The sequence below is a fragment of the Cricetulus griseus genome, chromosome 4 (genome assembly GCF_003668045.3).
Source record: "Cricetulus griseus strain 17A/GY chromosome 4, alternate assembly CriGri-PICRH-1.0, whole genome shotgun sequence".
NCBI classification, from domain to species: domain Eukaryota; kingdom Metazoa; phylum Chordata; class Mammalia; order Rodentia; family Cricetidae; genus Cricetulus; species Cricetulus griseus.
Window position 1 is genome coordinate 183,121,529 of NC_048597.1, and position 25,971 is coordinate 183,147,499.

General features: G+C 46.3%; 2 protein-coding genes and 1 long non-coding RNA gene across 4 annotated transcripts in view; 1 reads left to right on the top strand and 2 right to left on the bottom strand.

Annotated features, from left to right (window-relative positions):
* LOC118238694 overlaps positions 1–13,615 on the top strand; it is a 28,208-nt gene extending 14,593 nt beyond the window's left edge. The window contains exons 3-5 of one of the 2 annotated variants that reach the window (XR_004769639.1): positions 6,930–7,897; positions 9,803–9,892; positions 11,616–13,615. This is a non-coding gene — a long non-coding RNA (uncharacterized LOC118238694). The remainder of the gene's footprint in view (positions 1–6,929; positions 7,898–9,802; positions 9,893–11,615) is intronic. The other variant, XR_004769640.1, reaches the window with a different exon arrangement.
* A 428-nt stretch (positions 13,616–14,043) lies between these two features.
* Positions 14,044–16,013, bottom strand: LOC103159091 (RNA-binding protein 47). Its single transcript, XM_027411211.2, is given in 3 exon segments — positions 14,044–15,423; positions 15,426–15,647; positions 15,649–16,013. Coding segments are annotated over 3 exon segments (1,761 nt in total). The 5' UTR covers positions 15,808–16,013.
* A 2,424-nt stretch (positions 16,014–18,437) lies between these two features.
* Cgnl1 (cingulin like 1) overlaps positions 18,438–25,971 on the bottom strand; it is a 102,721-nt gene continuing 95,187 nt past the window's right edge. The window contains exons 14-18 of the mRNA XM_035443795.1: positions 24,486–24,569; positions 23,639–23,763; positions 22,695–22,803; positions 22,315–22,478; positions 18,438–21,253 (exon numbers count right to left, since the gene is read on the bottom strand). Coding sequence (XP_035299686.1) covers positions 21,121–21,253; positions 22,315–22,478; positions 22,695–22,803; positions 23,639–23,763; positions 24,486–24,569 — 615 coding nt within the window. The 3' untranslated portion in view covers positions 18,438–21,120. The remainder of the gene's footprint in view (positions 21,254–22,314; positions 22,479–22,694; positions 22,804–23,638; positions 23,764–24,485; positions 24,570–25,971) is intronic.

Consider the following 25,971-nt stretch of genomic DNA (forward strand, 5'->3'; position numbering starts at 1 on the left):
GCTTGGAAAGCCCACAATAGGAATCCAAGCAAAAAGTAAGCAAATGATGGCAAAATGATTGACAACATCCTTAGCCATCAAGTTGTGTGAATTCAAGCCACAGTAAGTTAGAGATTCATATATATGACCAGATAAGGAAAACTCTGCACTTTTCTATGCTGCCAGCAGGGAGTAGAGTACAAAGTGGTGCAGCCACTTTGGGGAATATTAGTTCCTGGAATAGCTAAATATAAACAGAGCACTGGCCCTGAATATCACTCCCAAGTATACATGCAAGAGAAATAAAAGCCCAGGTCTACTCAGAAATCCACCCACCAGTGCTCACAGCGTTATTCATAGCAGTTAAAAAGGAAAGATAGGACTGAGCAGATCCTTCTGCCCTTAAATGTGTTTGCTTTACAAACATGAAGACCTGAGTTCAATCCCCAGAACCCATGTGAAAAGCCAGGCATTATGCTGTGTTCTTATAATCCTGGCACTGGGGACGTTGAGACAAGCAAGTCTCTAGGGTTCCCTAGCTTGTCCCATACCCCATCACCCCCAACTCACCTGAGAAATGACAGCCAAGGTTGTCCTCTGGCCTCCACACACACGTACTCCCTCACCCCCCCCCCCCGCTTTAAGTAAAAGCAACCCAGATGTCCATCAGACACTAATAGAGTAGTGAAATGTGACCTACAACTCAGGCAATCAATCCGACTGATACCTTCTGAGCACCCCAACAGCCAAGGTGAGAAGGCAGAAGGGGGAGGAAAGAGCCCATAATAAATAGCAGTGGTTAAGTTGCTCAGGGTATCTGTGGGTCCCCCATCCAAAGTTTCCCATGTTATCTCATTAGGCATTACATATGTTTGTGTGCACATTAACATATAACAATGCGTGCATCGTGCTGCATCCTCCCAGTGAAGGTGGCGCTCTCATAAACTTCAGTTTACAGGTGGGAAAACTGAGTTCTAGAAAGATTACATAATTACATAATTAGCCTGTGGTCTGACAGCCAAGAAGGATGGAGTGGGGACATAAGCCAGGCTGCTGATCGTACACTTATTAACCCCGATGAGGCCATGCTGCCTACCCTGACGGTCAGGGTTGGAGACAGGTACAGGTGGAGGTCATGAGTTGTTACGACCTTGGGAGGAGACCTAGTGGCTGTGGGTATGAGTGAGGGTGAACTGGTTCCGTGAGTGTGGCAATGGCATGCAGAACTGCACATGGATGAAGGAATCTGCAGTTATGACTCAGAGCCTTTGAAGATAGCTTGGCTCATTTACAGCTTGGTGCATTCCAAGGTGTGGAGGAAATGAGGCTGGACAAAGAGTATGGCAGTTGCCTGTGAAGTTTGACAGCCAGGGCAGGTTGCATGTAATCCTCGGTGGTGAAATGTAGACATATTCCATGTCTTGAAATCCTACAAATTTCAGAGAGATGAGCATACCACACATACGTCTCTGGGGGGATTCCTACCACCTACCAGCCAAATGTGTCAAGAAGCATACTCCTGAGGAACAAAACAGTTTGTGTCAGTGGTTTCCAAACTTTCTGTTATAGATAGTGCCTCTCAGCAACACTAAGAATAGCGTTTAATATACAATTGCATGTTTAAGAGTAATTAACCTATTTTCAACATTTCCATTCATCAAGGAGATTTACAATGGGCCATCAGAGCCTCTGGTGTGGAGTACCAGCCTCCTTGGCTGGAGTGCTGTGAGCCCTAAGCCAAGAAATCTCAACCTCACTGGCCAAGTAGCTCCCTGTGTGGTCTCTTCCTGTGAGTTTTGCAGAGTAATAGGATGCCTGCAGGTCCCTCTGAACACATCTCCAGGCCCTGAGGAGTGCATGGGTCCTATGACAGGACTCACCATCCTCATTCTGTCTTTTGTGGTAAGGAGTGATGTGATAGGAAGCAGTGCAGAGCGCACACAGCTCAATAAAGGCAATCCATCAGGTGTAGAGCCTATGCTGCTGGTTCACAATAAGAGTATAATGTGAACCAGTTTTGTGTTCTTAATTTTTCTAATAGCCACTTTTTTTCATTGAAGCTAGGACCTCATTCATGCTAGGAAAGTGCTCTTTACCACCAAGGTGTTTCCACTTCCCTTTTAGCCAAGGGGAGTAGGGAGAAGGGGAGGAAGAGGAAGAGGGGGAGGGGGAGGGGAGGAGGGAAAGGGAGGAGGAGGGGGAGGGGGAGGGAGATTGAGCCAGGCTTGGAGATACACAAATATATCCCCTGCACTTGGGAGGCAGAAGCAGGCAGATATCTGTGAGTTCAAGGCCAGCCTGGTCTACTGCAGTTGGACTTTTTCTGTCCTGCCTGCCAGCTCCCAAACAACTACTTGGAGACTTCTTATTAATTATGAAAGCTTGGCCAGTAGCTTGGGCTTTTTGGGGGTGGGGGGTTGAGACAGAGTTTCTCTGTGTAGTTTTGTAGACCAGGCTGGCTTGAACTCACAGAGATCCACCTGTCTCTGCCTCCCGAGTGCTGGGACTAAAGGCGTGAGCCATCACCGCCCGGCTCTTAGGCTTGTTTTTAACTATTTCTTATAACTTAAATTAACCCATATCTTTTAATTTACATTCTTTCACGTGGCTCAATTACCTTTACTTTGTAAAGCCCATGTTGCTTAATCTGTGTCCCTGACATCTCCTCACAACTCAGACCTTCTTCCCAGCATCTTCTGTGTCTGGAAATCCTGCCTAGCAATTGGCCCTTTGGTTCTTTATTAAACCAAAATAAGTGACGCATCTTCACAGGGTACAAAAAGATTATTCCACAACACCCAACATGGTGAATTTCAGGATTACATAGAGAGATCCTGTCTTAAACAACAAAAACAAATTTAACTTAATTTATTTTTTAAATGTATTATGGGGGGGGGGAGACTGGAGAGATGGCTCAGTGGTGAAGAGCACTTACTGTTCTGTCAGAGGACCTGGGTTCAGCAACCACATGGAGGCTACACGTAGACAATAGTCTGCAACTCCTGTTCCAGGAAATCCAACACCTGTTCTCACTTCCATGACTCCTACAGTGCGCATACCTATACATATGCTCAGGCAAACACACATACACATATTGTAACTAAATATCTAACGAAATTTTTCTTTTTCATTATTTGTATATGTGGAGGGGTGTGTGCATGGGAGTGCAGGTGACCCCCTGGAGCTGGAGTTCTAGGCTGCTCTACACAGGTGCTGGGAATTGAACTCAACTTGGCAAGAGCAGTAGGTATTCTTAACATGCCCTCTACCAATGAGCTACTCCCCACAGCCCTTTTAGCCCATTTTGGAGAGAAAAAAACAAACAAGGAAAATTAATTGTACTTGTATTTTTTACTTAATCCATACATCCAAATAGAATAATTTCATCATTAGTATTCATGTCACAGTTAATGCTGCAATAGTAATGAGACTAAGTTTTTGGAGGTCCATTTTGAACTTACGTGCTCTCCATCTGTTCTGAATAGTTCTACCCAAAGTGCTCAAGAGCCATGTTGACCAGTTGACACAGCTGGTCAGAGGAGGATCTTCAATTGAGGGAAACTTGGGGCCTTCTCCAGACCCCAAGTTTCAGTGTTGGTCCTCTGTAGTAACAGTGGGGGTGTGTGGATGGAGGGACTGGCCTAGAGAAGCTTGGGCTGTGACTCTGCTCACCACAGGCTAATTGATAAACGTGGATAGAAGGGCAGACTTCCACACATTACCATGATGGCCCTTGGGTATCGGGCAGGGATAAGTCCTGGGTGATAGAATGTGCATTGCAGATGCCTGATTCACGGGCAGGATATTATCGTACACAGGATGACACCTGGCTAACTGTAGTACCGTCACCTCATGAGAGCTGGCTCTGCTGAAAGTCCCCATGACCCCACACTAGCTTGTCCCTTTTGGACCCCATGGTTCCCTTTGGAAACTCTAGCTCCCCACACTGCATCAATACTCAGGTTTTTGAACCCCTACTCCAATGCCCACATAACACTTTTTTTTTTTATCCTAAAGTATCTAGTAGTAAGTAATGTTAGTATAAATATCTGTCAATACTTAACCAACTAACCAACCCCTCCCCCAATCAGAGACTGCCATTGCCTTCCGAAGCAGCTGAAGTCCAGACTGCAGGTGTGTGTCACTTCCCTTTCCTTAAGGAAGTAGATCTGGGCTGTTCCCACCTGTCCCCAGCTGCTTCCTACTCGGATAAGAGTCCACTCTCACCTAGATTCAGCTTCCTGTTTGTTGCTAGGGAAACTCACCCATCACTTCCAAATTTGACGTAATCAATCTATCAGTAGTATAGTTTGCTGGGAGCTTTACAGCCCTGACCCTTCTCAGACAGAAGCCTTTTCCTATGTGGCCTTGGAAGTTGTCAGATCCGCCCTCTTCCTACAGGCTTGTAGAAAGTTTGGGGGCCTGGTAGAGGGTGTTTTGATTAGGAGTGACAGTGAAGATGTCTAGAGAAAGCACAAGAGACAAACCACCAATATCTCTGTCCACACTGCCCTTTGGATTCTGGGGAAGCCTGATGTTGTGGTTGATTGGCATTGGTTGTATGAAAGACCTAAAGCAGAAAACAGCCTTATCCTCTGGCCTGTCTGTGGGGGTTGTCCACCCCGTGGTACCTACTGTGCTCTCTGCTACCACCTGTGGCTATACTGATAAAGACCAGAGGGGAAATTTAATCCAGGGGACCCGCAGACTATTTTAAATCCTCAAGGTTATTCTGATGCATTTTAAGTTTTAGGAGCCGGAAAAGGGACTTGCTGACAAGCCTCATGACCTGAGTTCAATCCCCAGGACTCACATAGTGAAAGGAGGGAATTCATTCCCACAAGTGATCCGCTGACCTCCACATAAGAACTCTAGCAATGCATCCTCACATATGCTATAAATAAGTGTAATTTTTAAAAACTGAAGAGATAAAACTCTCCAACTCTGTAAACGTATTCATCTCCTTTTCAAAGAAGACAAAACCTTTGAATGTTGTTTAAGCTTCTAAAAAACTTACGGCACCAGGAGCTGGGGAGATGGTGCAGACCAGGAGTCCTTGGGGAAGAAGCATACAGACCTGAGTTCTGATCCCCAAAGTCCACATAAAAATTTAGGCACTGCAGCACATATGTGTACCTCTGATCTCCACAGGCATGCATAACACCCACACACATGTCCACACACAGCCCATGGCTTCAGATGTTTTTTAATTGTATCTTTAATCATTCTTCCGTTAATCCTGGGCTCTAATGCAACTCGAAATGCTTGGGATCCAACCTTCATCCCTGTGTTTACTTTCCTAAAGATGCACTCATTGGGAAGATGACTGTTTTAAAATAAAAGCTCCAAGCCCTCACCTATTTTCAGGCCCTCTCAGACATGGTGTCCTCCAGGAAGCCTTCTCCGCTTGCTCTAGCAGACACTGGTCATCCCTGTTTTGAACCTCATGCTTCACCTTTCCGTGCTTCAAATTTTAATTCTTTTTTTGTTTCCTATATAAATTTTATCTGAATTATAGTTCTAAATCAAAAAACAAATCTCCCAATTAACAGTTAAGTACTTTATAACTTGGTATAGAGATTGTTTTAAACAGGACATCCATAGCACTGATCACAAAGAAACTTCTTGTTGGTTTCAATATTTCTTATGTTTCCCAAGTGTTAACAATCAATCAAAAGTTTATTATTTATATCATGCCATGATGCACACCTGTGCAGCTGTAGGCCCTTTCCTGAACCAGTTTACTAATGTTCAAACTGCAGATGAGCCCGCTATCTCACTGATGCCTAAGAAATAAATCAGAAATTTCTTCCAAAGCACTGGCTGTAAGAACATACTATGTTTATATACTTCACTAGGTCAGGATATGCAGGATTTTTTACTTGGCATCCTCAAGATCTGATAACCAATAAAAACACTAAGATGGTGATCTATTTTACCTGGCCCTAGAGACTGGCATCCTTGAGCCCTGACAGCAGGCTACAGGTTGGCAGACAGCTGCTGAGGGTTCTGGTACTGCAGGATCAGTCCTGTCACAGTTCTTTCTCCTAGTGAACGGGCAGCTCACATAGCTTCCTCCACCAGTTGACAATTTACAAGAGTAACTAGCTTCCTTTGCATTGGAAGGCTCGGGGCATTCTGGTTCAAACTAGCTACACTTTTACCACCACTTAGTGGTTTTAAGTGGAGTGCCAAATCTTCAACACATTTTTTTTTGCCACTTCATAGTGTTTATTCTCACCTAGATTATTTAATTTTATTGACTGATGATCTGGTACCTTGGCTCCAACTAACTGAAGAAGTGCAAAGTTGACAGGGAGCACATCAATGTCTGTGTTTATGGCAGTTTGGTCAAAAGGACACGCTTTTCGGTGAAGTTTATTCAAGCAGGTCTTGCAAACTGTACGTGAACAGCCTAAACTGATGGGTTTGTGTACATTCTCATCAAATTCATTATAGCAGATTGGACAGGGCAGAAACTCTGTCCATTGAGCTGCCTGCACAGGCATTGTGGAAGCTGATACTCGGTTTACCAGTCTTTTTAACAGATCATTATTTTGTTGTGTAGTGTTTTATAAGCTGCAAATAGACAAAAGTAAGGATTAACAATACATTTATTAGTCATTCTGTTAACTGTTAAAAAATCAACTGCCATTACTGCAGAATCTGAAACATTTCTGAATATAAGCTTTAGATGTCTCTATAAAAATAAACAACAAAACTGTATGTTGATTGTGGACATTTTCTTTATGCTGCAATAAAGCTTGCCTGAAGACCAGAGTGCAGAGATAAACCACTAGTTAGTCATGGAGGCCAGGCAGTGGTCCAAATTTTAATTCTTATGAGTTCTTAGTGGACATTTCTGACCCATCAAAGCCTAAGGCCTGTGCATTGGCTGGTGTGAAGCAAGTACACAACAAATTCTCCTTAAAGAAACTTTGTCAAAACAGGGACTTGTGGCAAACGCATGGATCAGAATTATCAGAACAGCAGCGAATAGAGGAGCATGAAGCAACTGAAACCCTGTCTACAGCCCTCCTTGGGACTGCTCCTCTGAGGGGTGGGGCCGCTTTCGCAACACTCAGGAACTGCTCTAGCGCTACCAGAAGAAGCCACTAGCTCCCTCTGCTGGCTACTTCATGTTTTACACCAAGATTCTGCAGGTAACCCGGAAAAAGTCTTCCACCTCCATGGTGGAAGCCTTAAAGAGCCCCTGAAGAACCCTGTAGCCTGCAGAAAACTTTGAGTGCCACAGCTACCACTGATACTTAGTGGTTATACAGTCTGTCTCCCACAGACTACACGGCTTTGATACAAACCTGTGGTCACCCCAGAAAGAAGAGGCCAACACTGCAGTAACTTACCCAGCTACCCACCCCATTAGTCTCCACCCTCTTTGCACTCCTGGCTACAGTCTTATGGTCTCAACCCACTGTGGACTTTTGGGGTAGAGATACCTCCTGTCTCATTTGAGACTTGGGGCAAAAGAGGGATTTAAAACAACGTGAAAGACTGTGTGCTGACAGGTTTCATGTCAATTTGATGCGAACTAGAGTCATCTGAGGGAAGGAATCCTTAATTGAGAAATTGTCTCCATCTGGCTGTAGGCAAGCCTGTAGGGCATTTTTTAAATTAGTGATTAATGGGCGGGGGGAGGACCCGCCCGTGGACAGGTGGTCCTTGGTGTTCTATAAGAGAGCAGGTTGAGCAAGCCAGTAAGCAGCGTTTCTCCGAGGCCTCTGCATCAGCTTCTACCTCCCGGTTCCTGCCGTTTGAGTGCCTGTTCTGGCTTCCTCTCCGCCTAAGTTGCTTTGATCCTGGTCACCTAAGACGGATGGCAAATGGCAGAGGATGAGCAAGAGGTACAGATCTCCCAAAGAGAAGCAAAAGACTGCTCTCAAGAGATGGGGAGGAAAAGGTAAGTGAAAAGGCCGGTTCACCCAGGAGCTTGGGTTCACATATGGGATTTGGCCTTTGCAGACCTGGGCCTCTGCGAACCTCATCCCTCTTAGAGGGACCCCCTTTGTATTGCCGGTGCTCTGGTCCCTGGGGGGTGGGGGGCAACCCTTGTGAACAGCCTTTGTTCTTCGGGGCCATCTCCCTGGTGCGTGAGTCCTGAGGCCTAGTAACAGTCCTTTTGGTGAGTGGTTCCAAGGCTTGTAGGACAGCTAGCGAGCTTCCCGAGAGACTCCAGGGGGAGCGGTCAGCCAGAGGGTCCCCAGTCCCAGGACCCACACTTTCTCCCTTATCTTGTGAAAATCCTCTCAATGCCGTTTTATTGCTGGTGATGGTGAGGGTCTCAGACTAGCCTGAAATTCCCTAGGTACTCAAGATGATCTTGAACCCCTGCCTGTAACTCTCAATGCTCGGAGGAGGAGTATGCCACCAGCTGGCTTCAAATTGGCTTTACTTTTCTTTAGACTTTTGTTTTATATTGTGTTTTTTTTGGTTTTGGGTTGTTTGTTTCAAAATAAGTTTTCTCTGTGTAGCCCTGGCTGTCCTGGAACTCACTCTGTAGATCAGGCCAGCCTCCAACTCAGAGATACACCTGCCCCTGCCTCCCAAGTGCTGAAATTGAAGGCATGCACTACCACTACCCAACTCCATCTTTGCTTTTTAAAAGAAGTTACCTAGTTTTATGTATGAGTGTTCTGCCTGCATGCATAAATGTGTACCATACTTATGCAGTGCCTGTGGAGGTCAGAGTGGGTATTGGCTCCCCTCCAATTAGAATTCTAGACAGTCATGAGCTGCCCTGTGGATGCTAAGAACTGAACCTGGCTCTGGAAGAGCAGCCAGTGCTCTTACCTCCTGAGTCATCTCTCCAGACCCTGCCTTTACTTTTTATTGGGCCACCTAGAAACTCTGGGGACATGGAAAAGCTTAGACACAGAAACTGAAAACATTTGGGCCAAGGGTGGGAGACTGATTTTTTTTTCACTGTTTAACAAATTGTTCTATTTACATGTTCTATAAGATGCCATGTTAAAATTACACAGATCTAATGTTTAAAATTAAAAGATAAAGAATAGACAAAATATACTTTATAAACTATACCTCCACAGCAACATATAAAGGAACTGTCCTATGTGATGGCTGGCTTATTAACTTGACACAGCCTGGAATCACTTAGGAAGTGTCTCAGTGAGGATTTGTCTACTGTGAGTTGGCCTATGAGGATGTCTGTGAGGGATTGTCTGAATTAACTGATGTCGGAAGACCCAGGCCAGTGTGGATGGCACCATTCCCTAGGCATGGAGTCCTGAACTGTGTAAGAGTCAAGAAATGGATGTGAGCACGAGCAAACAAGTGAGCATATATGATGTATGCATTCTTTCTCTCTGCTCTTGACTATGGGTGTGATGTGAGTGGCTGTTTGGAATTCCTGGCTTGACTTCCCCACAATAAAGGATTATAACCTGGAATTGTAAGCTGAAACAAACCCATTCTCTAAGTTTCTTTTTATCAGGGTATTCCATGAAAGCAACAGGAATAAGAGGACACCCTGAAAAAGAAAAGCTAGTCCTCAAACCTGAGGGGCAGAGGGAAACGGAGCCTGGCATGTGTGTGTATGTGTGCTGGGTCTGTGCACATGGGGAAGGCCTTTTGAAGAACAATCTGACATCTGAGTCATATTTGTGATTGAGACTGTCCTTATCCCTCATTTGTGTGCAGTATCCCTTTAAGTATCTTCTGCAGTGCTGGCTTTGGTCATGAACTGCCTTGGTTTGTCTAGAACTGTTATGATTTCTCCATTTTTTTTTAAAAGATAGCTTTGCTGGGTATAGTAATCATGATTGATTGGCAGTTATTTCCTTTTCAGGGTTTGAAATATATCAATGCATGATTTCCTGGCTTTACAAGTTTTGCTAGTGAAAGATCTGGTGTTGCTTGGGGGTTCTGCCTCTTGAAGGTAAGTTAGCATTTTTCTCTTGTAGCCTTTTGGCTCATTGTGGTTTAGACGTCTTGACTATAATATATCATGGAAAAGTTCCCTGAGGTCTACCTGGGGTTCTAAGTGTTTGTTTGAATGTTTACTTCTCTGGAATTGGAGGTTTTCTGCTATAGTTTCCTCATCACCTGTGCCTTTGGTGTTTATCTCAATGTATATCACTTTTTGGGGTGTGGTCTCTTGATCATATACAGAATTTTTTAACTTTTGTTTCAGAAAACTGTTTTCATTGACCCTGTGTGCTTTTAAATTTTTCCACTCATTTGTGTACAAGTATATGTTCATTGTGTAGCTACATGCATGTTGGCCTGTGTGTGTAAGTCAGAACAACTTGTAGGAATTCTCTCATACCATGTGGGTCCTATGGATCAAACAGGTCATCAGGTTTGGTAGCAAGTGACTTTACCTGTTGAGCCATTTTTCTGGTTCTTTGTGTTGCTCCCCACATTTTCTGTTTGGTCACTTCTTCCCTGATCTTCATTATTCCATTCCTTCTGCTTTGGGATTTGTTTTGAGTGGCATCATTAGGCTGCTATTCCCATGCTCTAATTTAGGCACCATGGATATAAACTTTCTCTTACTACTGTGTTACTTACTCAGAAATTTTGCTACACCATATTTTCATTTTCATTTGTTTCAAGAAAATTCAAACTTTTTTGTTTCTTCATTGACCCAATGGTAATTCAGGAGTATATTTAATTTCCCTGTACTTTGGAATTTCTGATTTTTCTAGTTTTATTCCACTGTGTTTATAGAAATAGGCCTGGTATGACTTTGTCCTTTTTTGAATTTGAGAGTTGGGTTGTAGCCTGAGACTATTTCTTGGACTGAGGTAAAGAATGTAAATCCTGGGGCTGGAGAGCTGACTCAGTGGTTAAGAATACTTGATATTGCAGAGAACTGGGGTTTAGCTCCCAGCATCCACCCCAAGCAGCTCACAAGCAATTCTAAATGCAGCTCCAGGGGATCCTAGGCCCTCTTTTGGCCTCTGCTGGCACTGAACTAATGTGCCCATTCAAACACACACCCATACCCACAGATCAATACATTTACAAAGCTCTTGGTTGAATTGTTTGAAAATCACTATCCCATCCCATCCATTTGTTCTATAACCTAGTCTATTTATTTGGCCTGATGATCTCTATTGATAGAAGTAGGGTGTTGAAGTACATAATATTGTATTTTTCTTCCCAGATCTAATAACGTTTGCTGTATATAATTCGCACTTCAGAATTACATGCATATATCTTCGAGATTCCCCCTTGTCAAATTGATCTTTTTGTTACATAGTGGCCGCCTTTATCTTATCAAATTTTTTATTTAATGCTATTTTAATATTTAATAGCAATAAGAGGTAGCATTATAGCAGTAAATACTTAAACACTAAAATACTTGATTACATCTTCCTATGATACTATGTGGCCATTGGAGGGGGGGGGGAAGGCCAGAGAGGGGAATTGAATGTACCAAGAGGACACTAGTATGAGTGAACTCCTGGCAACATCCAGGAAACTTAAACATCCATCATCACAACCAAGGAGCACACCAACCTGGCCCAGTGGCTTCTCTATATAGTGATGGATTGATTACTGGGCATGTGGTGAGGAGACGGTAATGATTACCCTCTTTCACACACTCAAAGAAATGCACCCTCAGATTCAACTTTTTGTCTCTCTTTAACCAGGAATCCGTACAGACTCCTACAGCCCAGTCCCAAGAGTCCTCCAAATCCAGTTCCCGGTAATATTTCCCTGAGAAGAAGCTCTGTGAGCCACAGGTCGTCACATAGCATCCAACAGGATACCCAGATGGATCCTGATGAGGTCCAAAGCTGACTTCTCATGACATTACATCTTGTAATGGAGCTTGACTATATTCAAACAAAATGTGTGCTTGAAAGGACTGGAAACTTTCAGTCAGTCCATTGATGGGTAAGGCCTGGAGTTCTGATTTCAGAGCCTGGGGCATGCTCAGCTGCATTGACTCATGCATTTGGAACATGTCGTCCAAACCCTGGAGAAGTGCCAAGTATGGTTTCTGGGACATTGCCATCAGCTGCTGATACATTTCTTCATTGCTCTCTAGGAGCATCATGGCTTCACTTTCCCTGAGTGTATCTACAACACATTGGCCTTCATTTTCCATATACTCCATACATTGCTCTTCCTCTTCACTGGGGACTGGATACCATGTCCTGGATACTCTGTCCTGATCATTTCTTCCTGCTGAGTCAAGTGTTCTGTCAACTGAGTTGCCATTCTCCTCTCGGCCTCGAGATTCTCCTGATTTTCTTGGCTATTCCCCAAAAAGATGCCATTTGTTTTAGAAGTCTCTCCACTTGGCCCTCAGCAGCTGCTTCAATGGGACAGTTTGTGTGAGCGTTGTGCTCGGGGGAGTCGGAGCACAGTTGACAGAGGTAGACACAGAAGGTCGTCCTCATCTCCTTGTGGGTCACACACTTATGTTCCTTGGAGCTCAGGGATTTCATGAGGCTGGCTTGTCTGGCAATGGACACCAGCTTCTTCAGAACAATGGTTCTGAAGTCCTTCTGTCAGGATGGTTCCCTACACGTAGGGCAATGGGCAGGAAGTTGGCTTTCACGAGAAATGGAGGCAGGCCCTACAGAAGCTGTGGCCACAGCTTATGGTGACTGGGTCTGTGAAGTAGCTCTCACAGATGAAGCAGGTGAGTTTGTAAGACTCCCGGAAAGCTCAGGCCTCCAGGATCTCAGCCCAGGATCACGTTTACCCCCAATCACCAGGTAGAGTCGAAAGCTTGATGTAAACTGCATGAGGCTTTATTGTTTAATGAGCTAACCCCGTGTTAGCTTGGGTCTTTCAACTGGTTGCAGCCGCCAACCACCCCAGACCTCTAGTTCGAAGAGAGGGGGAAAAAAGTCAAAGGGTCACTGTGCTCTCTGGCAGTCTCTTGTGGCGGTGGCCAAGTGGCCAAAACCTAACAGTGCAAGGGGTGACTGAAGTGCAGGCAGATTGGAAGGGCATGGAAGCTCCTACCATAGGAATGACCTGAACGGTCTCGGTCTTCTCCTGCCTGTGATGCTGGTGGGTGAGCAGAGTGGACTCTAGAGCTTGACTCGGATCTAGTCCTAAGTGTCTACATCCTGCCCTGTGCCTTTGGCAAGGTTGTGTGCCTGTCTAGGTCATCTCACTTTTCCCATCAGGACACACTCCAGGATGGTTGTGAGTAGGTACAGAATGGCAGGGTAAGCATGGCATACACCAGTCCTTGCACAGCACAGACTTGGGACGCTGAGCAGAGGGCTTAGCAAAGCAAAAAGAAAGGCACTCATCATGACGTAACCATAACAAATGACTGTACCGAACATCTACCTTCACCACTTTTTTTTTTCTGCTTTAAAGCTTTATTTACCACATCCTAAGAATGTACTCTGGAAATGCAGCGAAATCTAAAGCTTTTCAAATACCAAGCTAAACACTCTGGGTGTGATGAGATTGTTACTAAAACAAAACCCCCAAACCAGAAACCATGATAGTACATGGCAATACCCTTAACCCTTAATGCCAGGGAAATACAGCAGAGATTTTTACTTTTTGAAATTGTGCTTTCCAGCATCACCTTTAAAAATAATGCTTTATGTAGCATTTCAAAGCACTACAGTTTGTATCTTTAAATATTGAATATAATTTTAAAAATAGTACCCTAGATGCTTGGATGTGCTTTTTTTAAAATATATATGTATATTTATATAGCTGATACCTTTTGAAAGGTTCTACAAAATAGAAATCTCTGGAGTGCAGAAGTTAAGAAAATAACCTTCATACTGAAAATATATCCTTAAAAAACAAAACCAAACCTCTGTACAAATGCAGTAGAGCGTACAAATTTTAAAAGATGGTATTAAGGCGTGAGGCGTTGCAAGTCTCTTAGCAATGTATAAACGCGGGCCTGCTAAGTTAAAGTCTTTAAAAAAGAGTGAAAACTTCATGGATATAAAATATTTCAGTGTGATATTTGCTAACATTCTTCACTTGCAGATTTTGCACGTGTGCTAATCTGACACGTTCTTTCTTCATAAATAGTAAAGTGTTCCTTCAGCAGTGTTTTGCTTGCCTTGGCTCTAGTCCCTGGTCTCAGTAAGTCTGGTAGACGTCGTGGATGGGCACCTGGAGAGTAGCGGGGAAGGCCTGAGGTATGTAGCTGGTGTAGCCCCCGTACACGGCTGCAGTGTTCTTCTGTAGTGTGGCGATCGTGGCAGTGGAAGGAGCAGCAAAGGGAACGTAGCTGGCCCCATAGATGCCGGCGGTGGGAATTCTCTGAACATTTGGTGCCACGGTATACTCAGGCGTTATTGGACGGCCCTGGAACGGTGGCGGTGTGGATACCGCAGGAATAACAGCAGCATGGGCAGCGGCGGCGGCAGCAGCAGTGGCGGGGTCAGGTTGCACCGCAATGGGGCTGATCATGTGTTCCATTGTGTGGATCTTGCCATCTGCAATTTTAGGGGCTGGGGATGCCTGGAACATGGAGTATTGGGGACCGATGGCAGGGATGGCCACTGCGCCAGGTTTAATGGCAACTGGATTGACAGTAGAGATTTCCAAATTTGGCACAAGTTCATATCCTTTTTCTTGCTGTTTGCCTTTGCCTTCATGATATCAGCTATATATACCACGACCAGCAGAATATCCTCCAAGGTAGGAACCCCTGGGCCCTGGGGTTCTGTTTCCAGCTGCACCTCGCCCTCGGCTTATGCTGCCTGTTTTCACGAAGTAGTCCCTGTTGGGCCCGATGAGCGCGTTGTAGGGGTAACCATAGTAGGCCAACGTGTAGGGGTCACAGGAGTACACGTAGCTGGGCTGTTGGGCTACCACCTCTGCTGAGGCACCACCACCCTTGGCAGCCTTCTGGTAGCGGGAGTACTGCTCCTTGTCCACAGGCTTGGCCAGCGTGACTTCCAAGCAGGAGCCCTCCAGCTCTGTGCCACTGAGGTTGTTCATGGCATGTACGGCGTCCTCACGGCTAGTGAAGTGCACGAAGGCATAGTCGCGGATCTTCTTGACCCGTTCCACGCAGCCTGGGTTGAACTGGCCAAAGCTCCTCTTGATGGTCTCCTTGGTGGTCTCGATCATGAGGTTGCGCACGTAGAGGATCTTCACTGTCTGCATCACATCCTCATCTACATCGATCTCGGGCTCGGCCCAATCCACAGCGATCTGGTGGCCCCACAGTTGGATGCGACCCGGCACGAGCTTGCGGCGCGCCATTGCTGCAGCGCGATGGCTCTCATACTCCACGAAGGTGAAGCCTCGGTTTTTCATCTTGTCTGCGGCACTGGCATAAACGATCACATTGAGCACGCCCTCGGTGACCTTGGCGATCTCCTCCAGGATCTCCCCGCGCTTCTTCATCTTCGGGATACCACCGATGAAGAGGCGGCAGTTGTCCACGCTGCAGCACACACCCAGCAGGCGGCCTGGGCGGATCTCATAGTTGTTGAGCTCACGAATAGCTCAGCTCGCTTGGCCTCGTGCTTGTGGCAGTACATGACGAAGGCATAGCCGCGGTTCATGCCATCGAAATCCATCATGAGGCGCAGCTCATAGATACGGCCTACCGTCTCAAATACAGGCACCAGCTCATCTTCATACACATCACGCGGGATCTTGCCCACGAAGACCTCGCAGCCTCGCTGGGGATGCGGGCCCTCCCAGCCAGGAGGGGGCCCACCATACTTGGCGCTGCCCGTTCTCCTGCACCATGCTATAGCCAGTGCGCTCCATCAGTGCCAACAATGCAGCCTCATTGGGCGCACCTGCCACGCCCTCTGGCACCTTGGAGGAGGACCCCACTGTTGGATCGCTATTCATTGCTGTGGTGGTATCTTCTGCGGTCATACTGTCAAAGGCATCCACGGCTGGAGGAAACTAGTTCACCAGTTCAATTGGTCCTTGTTCTCCAAAGGAAGACAGAACAAGAAAAGGAAGGCAGATTCAGGCAGCTTGCTTAGGATTTCTCTGTTCAATTCTTGAAGTGTCCCAAACTTCCGTGAGCTGGAGGAATGGCTGAGTGAGGCTGAGTGACCAAGGGCACAGCATCCTTCTAATTTAACACCTGAGCTCGACCTCAGACTGAAAGGGCTGATCCTGTCTCCATGAGCTCTCATCAATCCTCAGACTGTAATCTCTCCTCAGTGTGGCTCTACCTTCACCACTTTTTACCACTTTTTACTTACTTTGTAAGTAAGCTTCCAGGGGCCCCAGACTGCTTGTGTAGCACTGACACCTGCCCCCTGCTGGCAAGTTCTATAGGTGCACTAGCTGCTGTTTCCAAGTGCACCTAGCAGCAAAACACACTGATGGGGAATGTACTTCTTTGTATGTTTATCTTACTGATTGTTGAATAAAATACTGTTTGGTCAATGGCAAGCAAGGACTAGGAGTCAAAGAGAATTCAGGGAAATGCAGCAGAGAAGTGATCCAGGCAGGAAGTGACATGGCAAGGAGACTCATATCTAAGCAAGGAAACGGGAAGTATGCCCTCTTTTCCCCTCAGCTCCTGCTCCAGCGGCACAATGTGAGCCACAAAAGGAGGGACGCCAATAAGGCATCCGATAAGATAAGTCTTATAAAATAGATCTATGATAATTAAGACTGAGCTAACAGATGAGAAATCTAGTCATTGGCCAAGCAGCTTTAAACCTAATACAAGTTTCTGTGTATTCATTTGGGCCTAACTCGGGCGGGAGGCTGGTGTAAAGCTCACACATGGCAGTGGGGCTCAGGTGGCTTTTGGCGGAAAGATTTATCGTAACACACAACTTGCCCAAGATCAAGTTTCTTGACTTTCCAAGGTCTCTACCATCCTACTAAAAGAGCTATTTATTCAGCAAAGCTCTAGGCATCCTGGCAAGTTGATGACCATCTGTGGTGAGACCAAGCAGAGTCTGCCTGAGAGAAACTTGTGCCCTTCCTGCAGACAGTAGCTGTTGAGTTGAATGACTTTCAGAACATGTTCTTCCACTTTCTAAATCCAGAAGGATATGTTTGTATGTTTGCACTCTCCCTCTCTCTCTCCCCCTCCCCGTTGTTGCTTGATGACTTGGTTCAGGTTCTGAGTCTACAAACAGGAAAGTTAGTGGAGACTTTAGTGTGGTTTAGCTGGCCTGAGAACCAGGGGCCAGGTGTGTTGCCTCTTCTGGAAGGCCAGGCATTTCTGGATTGGGAACCCTTAAGCTCCTAAAAACTTGCTATTAAGTTGGATTTTTTTGTTTTGTTTTAATTAGAGAAAATTCTAATGAGTTGTCCGAGACTGGATTACTGGTAATACAAGGTCAAAGGTGGAATGTCAAGAATGTGGAAGGAAGGCAGGGCAGTCAGGGAGGACTTATCCCCTTCACTCTGGGATTCCTGAACCTTCCCTCCCAACATCTCAGAACAGGAGCCACATGGAATCCTAGTCCCACCCAGGGGATACTGCTGAGAGGAGACAAAGATTTCTATCCATCCTGAAAGTTAGATGCTGGCAGGAAGACTTTATTTACAAATTATAAACTATGCCTCAATGTCTGCCTAACAATGAGATATAATTTAAAGGCTTTGGGAGCTTGTAAAATGCAAACACCTCACATTTGGGTTGCTCCTGCTTTGACTGAGGGGAAGCAGTGCCTGCAGACTAGCTAAGACGTTTACATACGTGGGGGACAGACACCAGGACCAGCTGTGTAAAAGGCTCAATGAAGGGTAGCTACGGAGTGCAGGCAGCATTGGGAAACTCGGGAGGGACACTGAGAAACCCAGAGAGCCATGGCTACCTTTAGGAAATGAGGTTCAATGGACACGTGGGTCACCACAGGCCTAGGGAGCACACCCAAGACCGCTGCAGCCAGAGAAATAACCAATCAGGAAGTTAGTGTCTAGACCGCAGCTCCCTGAAGTCAGGGTGCGGGACAGAGTTAACAGGGTGACCTGTGTGAATCCCTTCTAGGGAGAAGTGGCGCTAGCCCCATGTGAAATGGAGACCGTGGGTGGCCTGTGAGGGCAAGAGGGGACCATACAAACGGTGGCTGCAGGGAAGCCAGCCACCATCAGGGAAGGGAGTCGGATTCTTAATTGAGAAGCTGGAACAATTTCCCTTTGTGATTTTTCTGGCACGAACCATTTGGAGATCTCAGAGCATCATGGTCCTCCATGGCTAATGTTTCACCAACATTCACTGCTGACCACGCCATGCTATCTCACAAAGTGGCTATGGGGTTGGACAACCACTGCAGTTCCCATTTTATATTGGTAGTTTTTCTGGCTTGTAACTAGCTAATTTGGCTCAAATGACAAGACCCCAGATCCACCTGTCTCCATTGTCCCAGGGGTTATAGGTGTGTGCTGCTACACTTGCTTTTTTTTATGTGGGTTCTGGGGATCGAACTCAGGTCCTCATGCTTGCACAGCAAGTAAGGCAGCCATCCAACCGTCCAAACTCCCCAGGAATCAAGCGATAGAAAATAATACAGGAGCCAAGATTCCTGTCAGGTGATAGTTTATTGAAAGGAAATCTTACTTTATCCAGGAAGTCACTTGCATGGAGGTAGCTGTGATAAAAATGTCTCTTCTCCATAACAACGCATAGTATCCAAATCCTACCGAAAAAAGCCCCACAGACATCCAATTGTCATGGTAGAACGACACTCTGAAGCAGGAAAACAAATTATAAAAGCCATACAGTGATTGTCATCTCAGCGTTGTATTTGGCAACATGTGTTTACACAAAATATTTTTAAGCTAGCTAAAGAAAAATACTCTTGAGCAGGATTAGTTCTTAAAGCAATAAGCAGAAAAACATGTATACATAAGAAACAGAGGAATGGGTCACAGGGCCAGATTGAGTAGGACCTGGAACCCTATTCCTCACCTTGTCCCAGCATTTATCTGCCAAGACCAAAGGGAAGAGAGGAGCTTGGTCCTTGAAAACATCTCTCTAAATCTCAGTCTAGTGTCATGCGGCCAGCCATACTGCACAAACCTCACCTGCTGCCTACTCCATTACCACGCAAGAGAATATGCACCTCGTCCTATGTGGCCTCCCTTTTTGAGGGGGGTGTCTCTAAGTTTTCCCAGTAGTGGCCTCTGTTTTTCGGGGGCTCTTATCCTTCATGTAGCTAGCCCCATGGCTACCAGAAAGAACTGTCTGAAATAAGAGCCGGCTGATTTTGTCAAACCCCAGAAAACCCCTTCAACATCTTGATTTTTCTCTCCCGAATCTCTGGAGTGAACAGACTGTGGCATTTCTAGGATTATTGCAAGTATCTAATGAAGGCATGAGGAAATCCCAGGAGCCATAGAATTCCTGTGAGTTCTGGGGGGCCATCCAACCAACTGCAGGCTATCAAGTTCCCAAGAGGACAGTGGGCTCAAAGGCTGGGGATAAGAGGGTTCAGCCTGCAAGTCAAACTTAGCCACTCTCCTAGATTACAGGAGGCCAGAGGTGGTTTGTTTTTTGAGACAGGGTCTCCTAGATCCCAAACTGGTCTGGAACTGAATGTGTATCCAAGGACCTTGAACTCTTGATTCTCCAGCCGCCACTTCCTGAGTGTTGGGATGTGGCACCATACCTTGTTGCTAGAGCTGGGGCTTAAAGATGGGGCTTTGTGCATGATAGTCCAGCACTGTTCTAGCTGAGCTACATCTCCAGTCTGACAGACATTTTTACTTCTAGTCATTGTGTTTCCAGTGCCACAGTCTGTGCCCCACACACTTTGATGGACAGTACACATTTGTAAAATGGAGGAATGGCTGAAAGGAGAAACCTCTCTATACCCAATGAGGAAACAGAGGCAAGGGCCATGCCCAGGGAGACAGTGACCATCATGAGGTATAATAGGGCTTGGTTCACTGGTAGCAAATGTTCACGCTTCAGCTCCCTTCACTTTAAATCTGGCTAGGTGAACTTTGTGACCTGCACTGGGCAGCTCTTGACAACCTGGTCCCCAAGAGTCCCCTTATCAGGAAGTTTTGGGACCCTGCTTCAGCATCCTGTCACCTCTGCCTTACATAGCCAACTTACAAGGTCCTTTCACTGCTCGATGACATTGGTAGGCCAGGAGATGTGCAGGGATGCCTAGCATCCTCCCCAAGGCTGCCCTGGCATCATGCACTTGCTCTAGGATTCATGTCACCTCATTCCCAGAAATGACCTTCAGCTGGCAAGCACCCCCGATTCTTTTCTTATTCCCATCATTCCAAGCTCCAGCTCAACACTACCCCTCCCCTTCTTGCACATTCGCTAACTTTCAGGAACGTCTCCGTATTCCTGACGCCAGTTCCACCCCACATCTCCCTTATGCTTTCCCTGTGAACTTACTGGATGCCTCCCACCTCATCTTCGCATCTAAGTCCCCGTATCATAGCGCCCCCCTACTCCTCCAATTTTGGCCAGCTATGGAGAAAAAGGACCAATGAGACACACCAACAGGACCCTAGTCCTTTGAGAAGCACAGCACTTGCTAAAAAAATCCCATCTGCATCACTATTCTACCTGCTTGAAAGAAATTGGGGAATGGGAAGTGCTCTTAGCATGGTTTAGATAAAATAAGCAACCAAGACTTATTTTTACCACAGACTCAGCCCTAGGTAAAATCCCCTCCCCACCAACAATGAGCGGATTCCCAGTGCTAACTTTCCACTGTGTGACCACCTCTGATTTCCAGAGTAGCCTTCACTCTTCCCCCTTTGGCCTCTGCTTTTTAATACTTGAGATCTGGTAGCTTCATATTTTAAAAGATAATCCACGTCGATGTGTGAACTTTACAAAGATGCCACGCTCCAAAGGCTCTGGGACATCCTAAAGCAGGACAGCAGCAGTCCTTGAGAAGGTCTGATTTAAAATATGTACAGTCTATACATCCCATCCCTACATGTGGCTGTCTCATTACAGCTGGCATATTGGAACCTTGCTGGGAGAGGAGAAGGGGTGATGGCGGACAATGGTACACAACAGGGCTTGTCTTAGCTGCATTTTCCAAAATGTCCCCCTTAGGTCATTTTCAACGTCAATAGCTCCCTATCTACGATCCAAGGTCATTGAGCCACATGGAGGCCCTGGGGAGGATGTGAAGTGGAAACTGTGTGTGTCACTCCACTCACAAGCCCCCTGTTGGCACCTCCTGCTCGGGATGGCTTCAGAGTCCTCTGGGATCAATAGGCCTGGAAGCGGACTCAGATCTGGCTGGTGAGGGTGCTGTCTTTGGGAAAGGAATAGCTCAGTGGTGCTTCGTAGAGGCTTCCCCCATCACTGCTGAGGTCGTCGTCGTCTGAGTCATCCAGTACTTTACTAGGCAGCGTCTTAAGTCTGCAGAAACACAAAGGAGAGGTTTCTGGACCCTGACTACGGCTGGTCTCTGATTTGGAGATGGGAGAGAGGGTTGTCGGACTCCTGACCTCCACTCCATGCATATTCATGAATTTGCCTGCACCAAGTGTTTTTCTTAGCAACAGGTGCAAACTGTCTATTACTCCTGATCTCTGTCTGGGGCGAGCCACAGACAGTATGACCGATTTCTCCTATTGCCTAACTCCAAGAAGGCTGGGCAGGGTGCTTCTTATTCACTACGAGTCTCATACATTGTTGATTTCTTTGGCAGGCTCTTATGTAGCCCATCTTGGCCTCAAGCTAAGTATACAGCCAAGGATGGCCTTGAGGTTTGGATCCTCTTGTCTCTGCCTCTTAAGTGTTGAGGTCACGGGCTTGTGTCAGCACACCTACTTTATATGGGCTGCTAGGGTTGGAACCCAGGGCCTTCTGCATGGGAGATAAGCACTCCACCAACTGATCAACATCCTCATACAATAATGTTTTAATATCTTAACATCTCTTGCCCACGGAGTCCTTACCGCTGACCTTGGGGTCAGTTCTAGTCCACGGTAGGATTCTCAGTGAGCTGGAGCCATCTGTCAGCTGTGAGGCACTACCTGGCTTGGCAGCACAGAACCCCAGGCACAGGCAGCCTACCCCAAAGGCTGGCATTCTGGGTGAGCATGAACTTGTGCTCACCTTTCACCACAGTATCTCCGACCCTGGTCCTGGAAAAACAGTCCTCTAGCCTCATCCTTAGTTTTCCTCAGAGTGGCTTGGCAGTCAGACAGGAGATGCCCCTCCATGGTGGGGGTACCCTGACCTGCTCTGTGCCTTGGGTTCTGCTAAACGCTGGTGTGAAGATGGCTTATGTGAGACCTTATTGAACATGAGGATGACTCAAATAGACGCAGCCACTTTTGCCTCAAGGATGGGATGACCCCAGAGGGCAACAGTGGAAAATTGGCTTGAGGCCATAGGAGGAAGAGTATTCTGAAATGACTCTAACAAGTGTCACGGGATGCTACGGACTTCATTGGGCCGCCACCTTTACCCACCTTAAGCCCTTCTTCATAGAGTTGAGCTGCCCCTGAAGCTGCTCATTTACTCCAATCTGATCCTCCAGCTCCCTCTGGAGCTTCTTCTTTGAGCTCTCCAGTCTGTCGATCTCCTCTTCAGCCTCCTCCACCTGGCGCTTCATGGCTTTCAGGCGCAAGCTCAGCTGTGTGAGGAAAGATGGAAGTTGAGTGTTGGCTGAAGGACCAGCTGAGCTGGAAAAGCCACAGCAGGAGATGCCAGGGACCCAGCCACTTCCCCAGGCACCCCGCCTCACAGAAAAAGTGGGAGCACCCTGTGGGATGAGTGGAGCAGGGAACTAGGCATACTCACTCCACTTGTCTCAACCAGGGACACAGAGAGGAGGCAGAGGCGCTCTCACCTGGTCTTTCTGGTCAGTCAGTGACAGATGCTCGTCATCCACCTGCATCACCAGCTCCTTCACCTTCCTCTCCAGCCTTCGGTTGTTGAGCTGTAGGTTGGCCCGATCCCTGCGAGTAGAGAAAGCAGAACAGCACACGATCTCTTATTCTTGGCCCCACAGGAAGCCCAGGCTGGAAGGAGATGATGGGACTCCCCAGCCACGGGTGCCTGGTCATCCCAGGGTTGGAGAAAAACAACTATACAGCAAGAAAGGGCTGCTGGTGTCACAGGAGGAGAGATCGGGCCCCAAGGACTCTCCCAAGATTGCAGGGCTAGAACTCTGAAGTGTCCTAAATTCTTCCACTGATGAGCTTAACTTTTGAAGCAAAGAACCACAGAGTACCAGTAGTTAGGGTCTGTGCCAGCCATACCTAGAAATCTTACTGAAACTATGTACATATACACCAGGAACCTTCAAGGAAGGTTGGAGGGCTGGTCAAGTTTACTGCAGTGCTGATCCTTAGGCTGGAACTATGTGGTTATCTCCAAAAGCATTTTGTTGGGAAGGGGTCCACATCTTCCCTATTCACCGGGGATACATTCCTGATATGTAGTTGGCAACTTCTGTTTGAATGTACCTGCCATCAGGGCCACAGCAGCCCCCTGAGTCCAATCAGGCTCAAACTCAACTGCTTACAATGCATCCTGCTTTGTTTAATAGAATGCAGACAGACAGTAGCCAGCTGCAATCCACTCCAGTTTCAATCCAGGCACCGTGCACAAGCAGGCTACCTTTATCACTTCCCTGTTTTCATCTAAGAAAGGGAATGACTGCAAGGCTGAGCTTGGCTCTACCTTTCCAGGGTGGGGGCTGAAAGGATGGAAGGAGACCTCCCAACCCACCAGCCCTAATGAATCACCAGTGGCTGCCTGGCCCCCTGCCCCACCCCAGGCTGGGCTCACCTCTCCTCATTCTCTAGTCGGTCCTCCAGCTCTGCAATCCTGGCCTCCATCTGCACCACCAGGCCCTCTTTACTGGACCTGTAGGAACCCTCCAGGTGGACAATCCGGCTCTTTAGGTCTTTGTTCTGAAATCAGACAGGGGCCTGTGAGGAACTTGGTTGGGCATGCTCTTTGGGCAGAGAAGCTTACTGAATTGAGTCAGGTATTTGCTCGGTGCCTAGGCATCAGGGGAATCCCAAAAATCTCTTAGCAGGTCAAAGGAGAGACTCTAAGATGTTGCCTTATGAGCCTGGATGAAAGGGCTGGCATGTGTCAAGGACTCACTCCTGATGGAGAGATGGGCATCCCCTTTAAGTTTTCTCTCTGACAAATTGACATGAGTAGCGTATGTAAGAACTGATGGTTCTGATCCTCTCCACCCCTTCTCTCATGGTATGATTATTTTCATGGCCTTTAGACTGGACTGTGTCCTCCCATGTCAATGGCTTTCTCATCATTGATCATGGTCAATCATTTTAAAATATTGTGTTATAGTCTTATTTTTTGATGCTGAGACTTCCTTAAATGCTGTACCCTATTTGGGGCCAGTTTCTCAGTGAGTCACCTTGTCAGGAGTCTTCTCTGAACTGGAACTCTGCCCACTCATGAGCTGACCTGGGCCTTTAGCAGAGAACCTCAGAGTCAGCCTCCAGAAAGGCCGAGGCTGTGGGAGAGCATGAACTTCATCCTATCCCTCACCTCAGTGTCCCACATACTGACCCTGGGGTAGGGAAAGCCCCTACCACATTCCTGGGAAGCCCAACATGAGGGAGTGGGATGCAGGACCTCATGGAATGGCTGTCCTCACCTGTCTCTCTAGGGAAATCTTGTCACACTCCAAGTCTTGCTTGGCAGCTTTCTCCTGAAGTAGCTCGCTCCTCATCTGTTCCATCTACAACAAGAAGAGCAAAAGCCACAGGATTAAGACTCGGTTCTCATATTCTTTGTTCTGACATGGTTTTCATGAAGGAGGCCTATGAAGTACCCACTGTGCTGCTTGCTCTTGGGTATGAGATCTTTTTCTTAGATGCTCTTGATCCTTTGATGATTGTAATAGTAGTTAACTAAAAATAACAACAGTCACTGTAGCCAAACCTGCTATCACATACTGAATTGCTCTCTTTCCATATTCTTCTTATGGGTCCCAGGGATGGAGACCTGTGGGGTCTCCATGGCCTATGACTCAGGGACCATGGCTTCTGTTGCCACAGATTTATTTGTCAGCGCTACCTTATCTGAGGAATGTAAGGACAGTCCTTTCTTTATCTGAACAACAGACTGGCAGCTGCTCAAGCCCCAGCTCCACGAGGAAATCCAGAGAATCATCAGGTCATACTTCGAAAACCTATATGCCTCAAAATTCGAAAATCTAAAGGAAACGGACAATTTTCTGGACAGATTTCACTTACCAAAATTAAATCAAGAACAGATAAGCCACTTAAATAGACCTATAACCCCTAATGAAATTGAAGCAGTCATCAGAAGTCTCCCAACCAAAAATGCCCAGGGCCAGATGGCTTCAGTGCAGAATTCTACCAGAAATTCAAGGTACAGCTAATACCAATTATCCTCAAAGTATTCCACACAATAGAAGCAGAAGGGTCATTGTCAATCTCTTTTTATGAGTCTTCAATAACCTTGATACCCAAGCCACACAAAGACACAACTAAAAAACAGAACTACAGACCAATATCCCTCATGAACATTGATGCAAAAATTCTCAATAAAATACTGGCAAATCAAATCCAAGAACACATCAGAGAAATCATCCACCATGATCAAGTAGGCTTCATCCCAGGGATGCAAGGATGGTTCAACATACGAAAATCCATCAATGTAATCCACCATATAAACAGACTGCAGAAAAAAAAAAACACAAAACAAACAAACAAACAAACAAAAAACAACCACATGATCATCTCACTAGATGCTGAAAAAGCCTTTGACAAAATCCAACACCCCTTCATGATAAAGGTCTTGGAGAAATCAGGATAACAGGAACATACCTCAACATAATAAAAGCAATATACAGCAAGCCAACAGCCAACATCAAATTAAATGGAGAGAAACTCAATGCAATTCCTCTAAAATTGGGGACAAGACAAGGCTATCCACTCTCTCCATACCTCTTCAATATTGTCCTTGAAGTTCTAGCTAGAGCAATAAAACAGCAAAAGGAGATCAAGGGAATACAAATCGGAAAGGAAGAAGTCAAACTCTCACTATTTGCAGACGATATGATAGTCTACATAAGTGACCCGAAAAACTCTACCAGGGAACACCTACAGCAGATA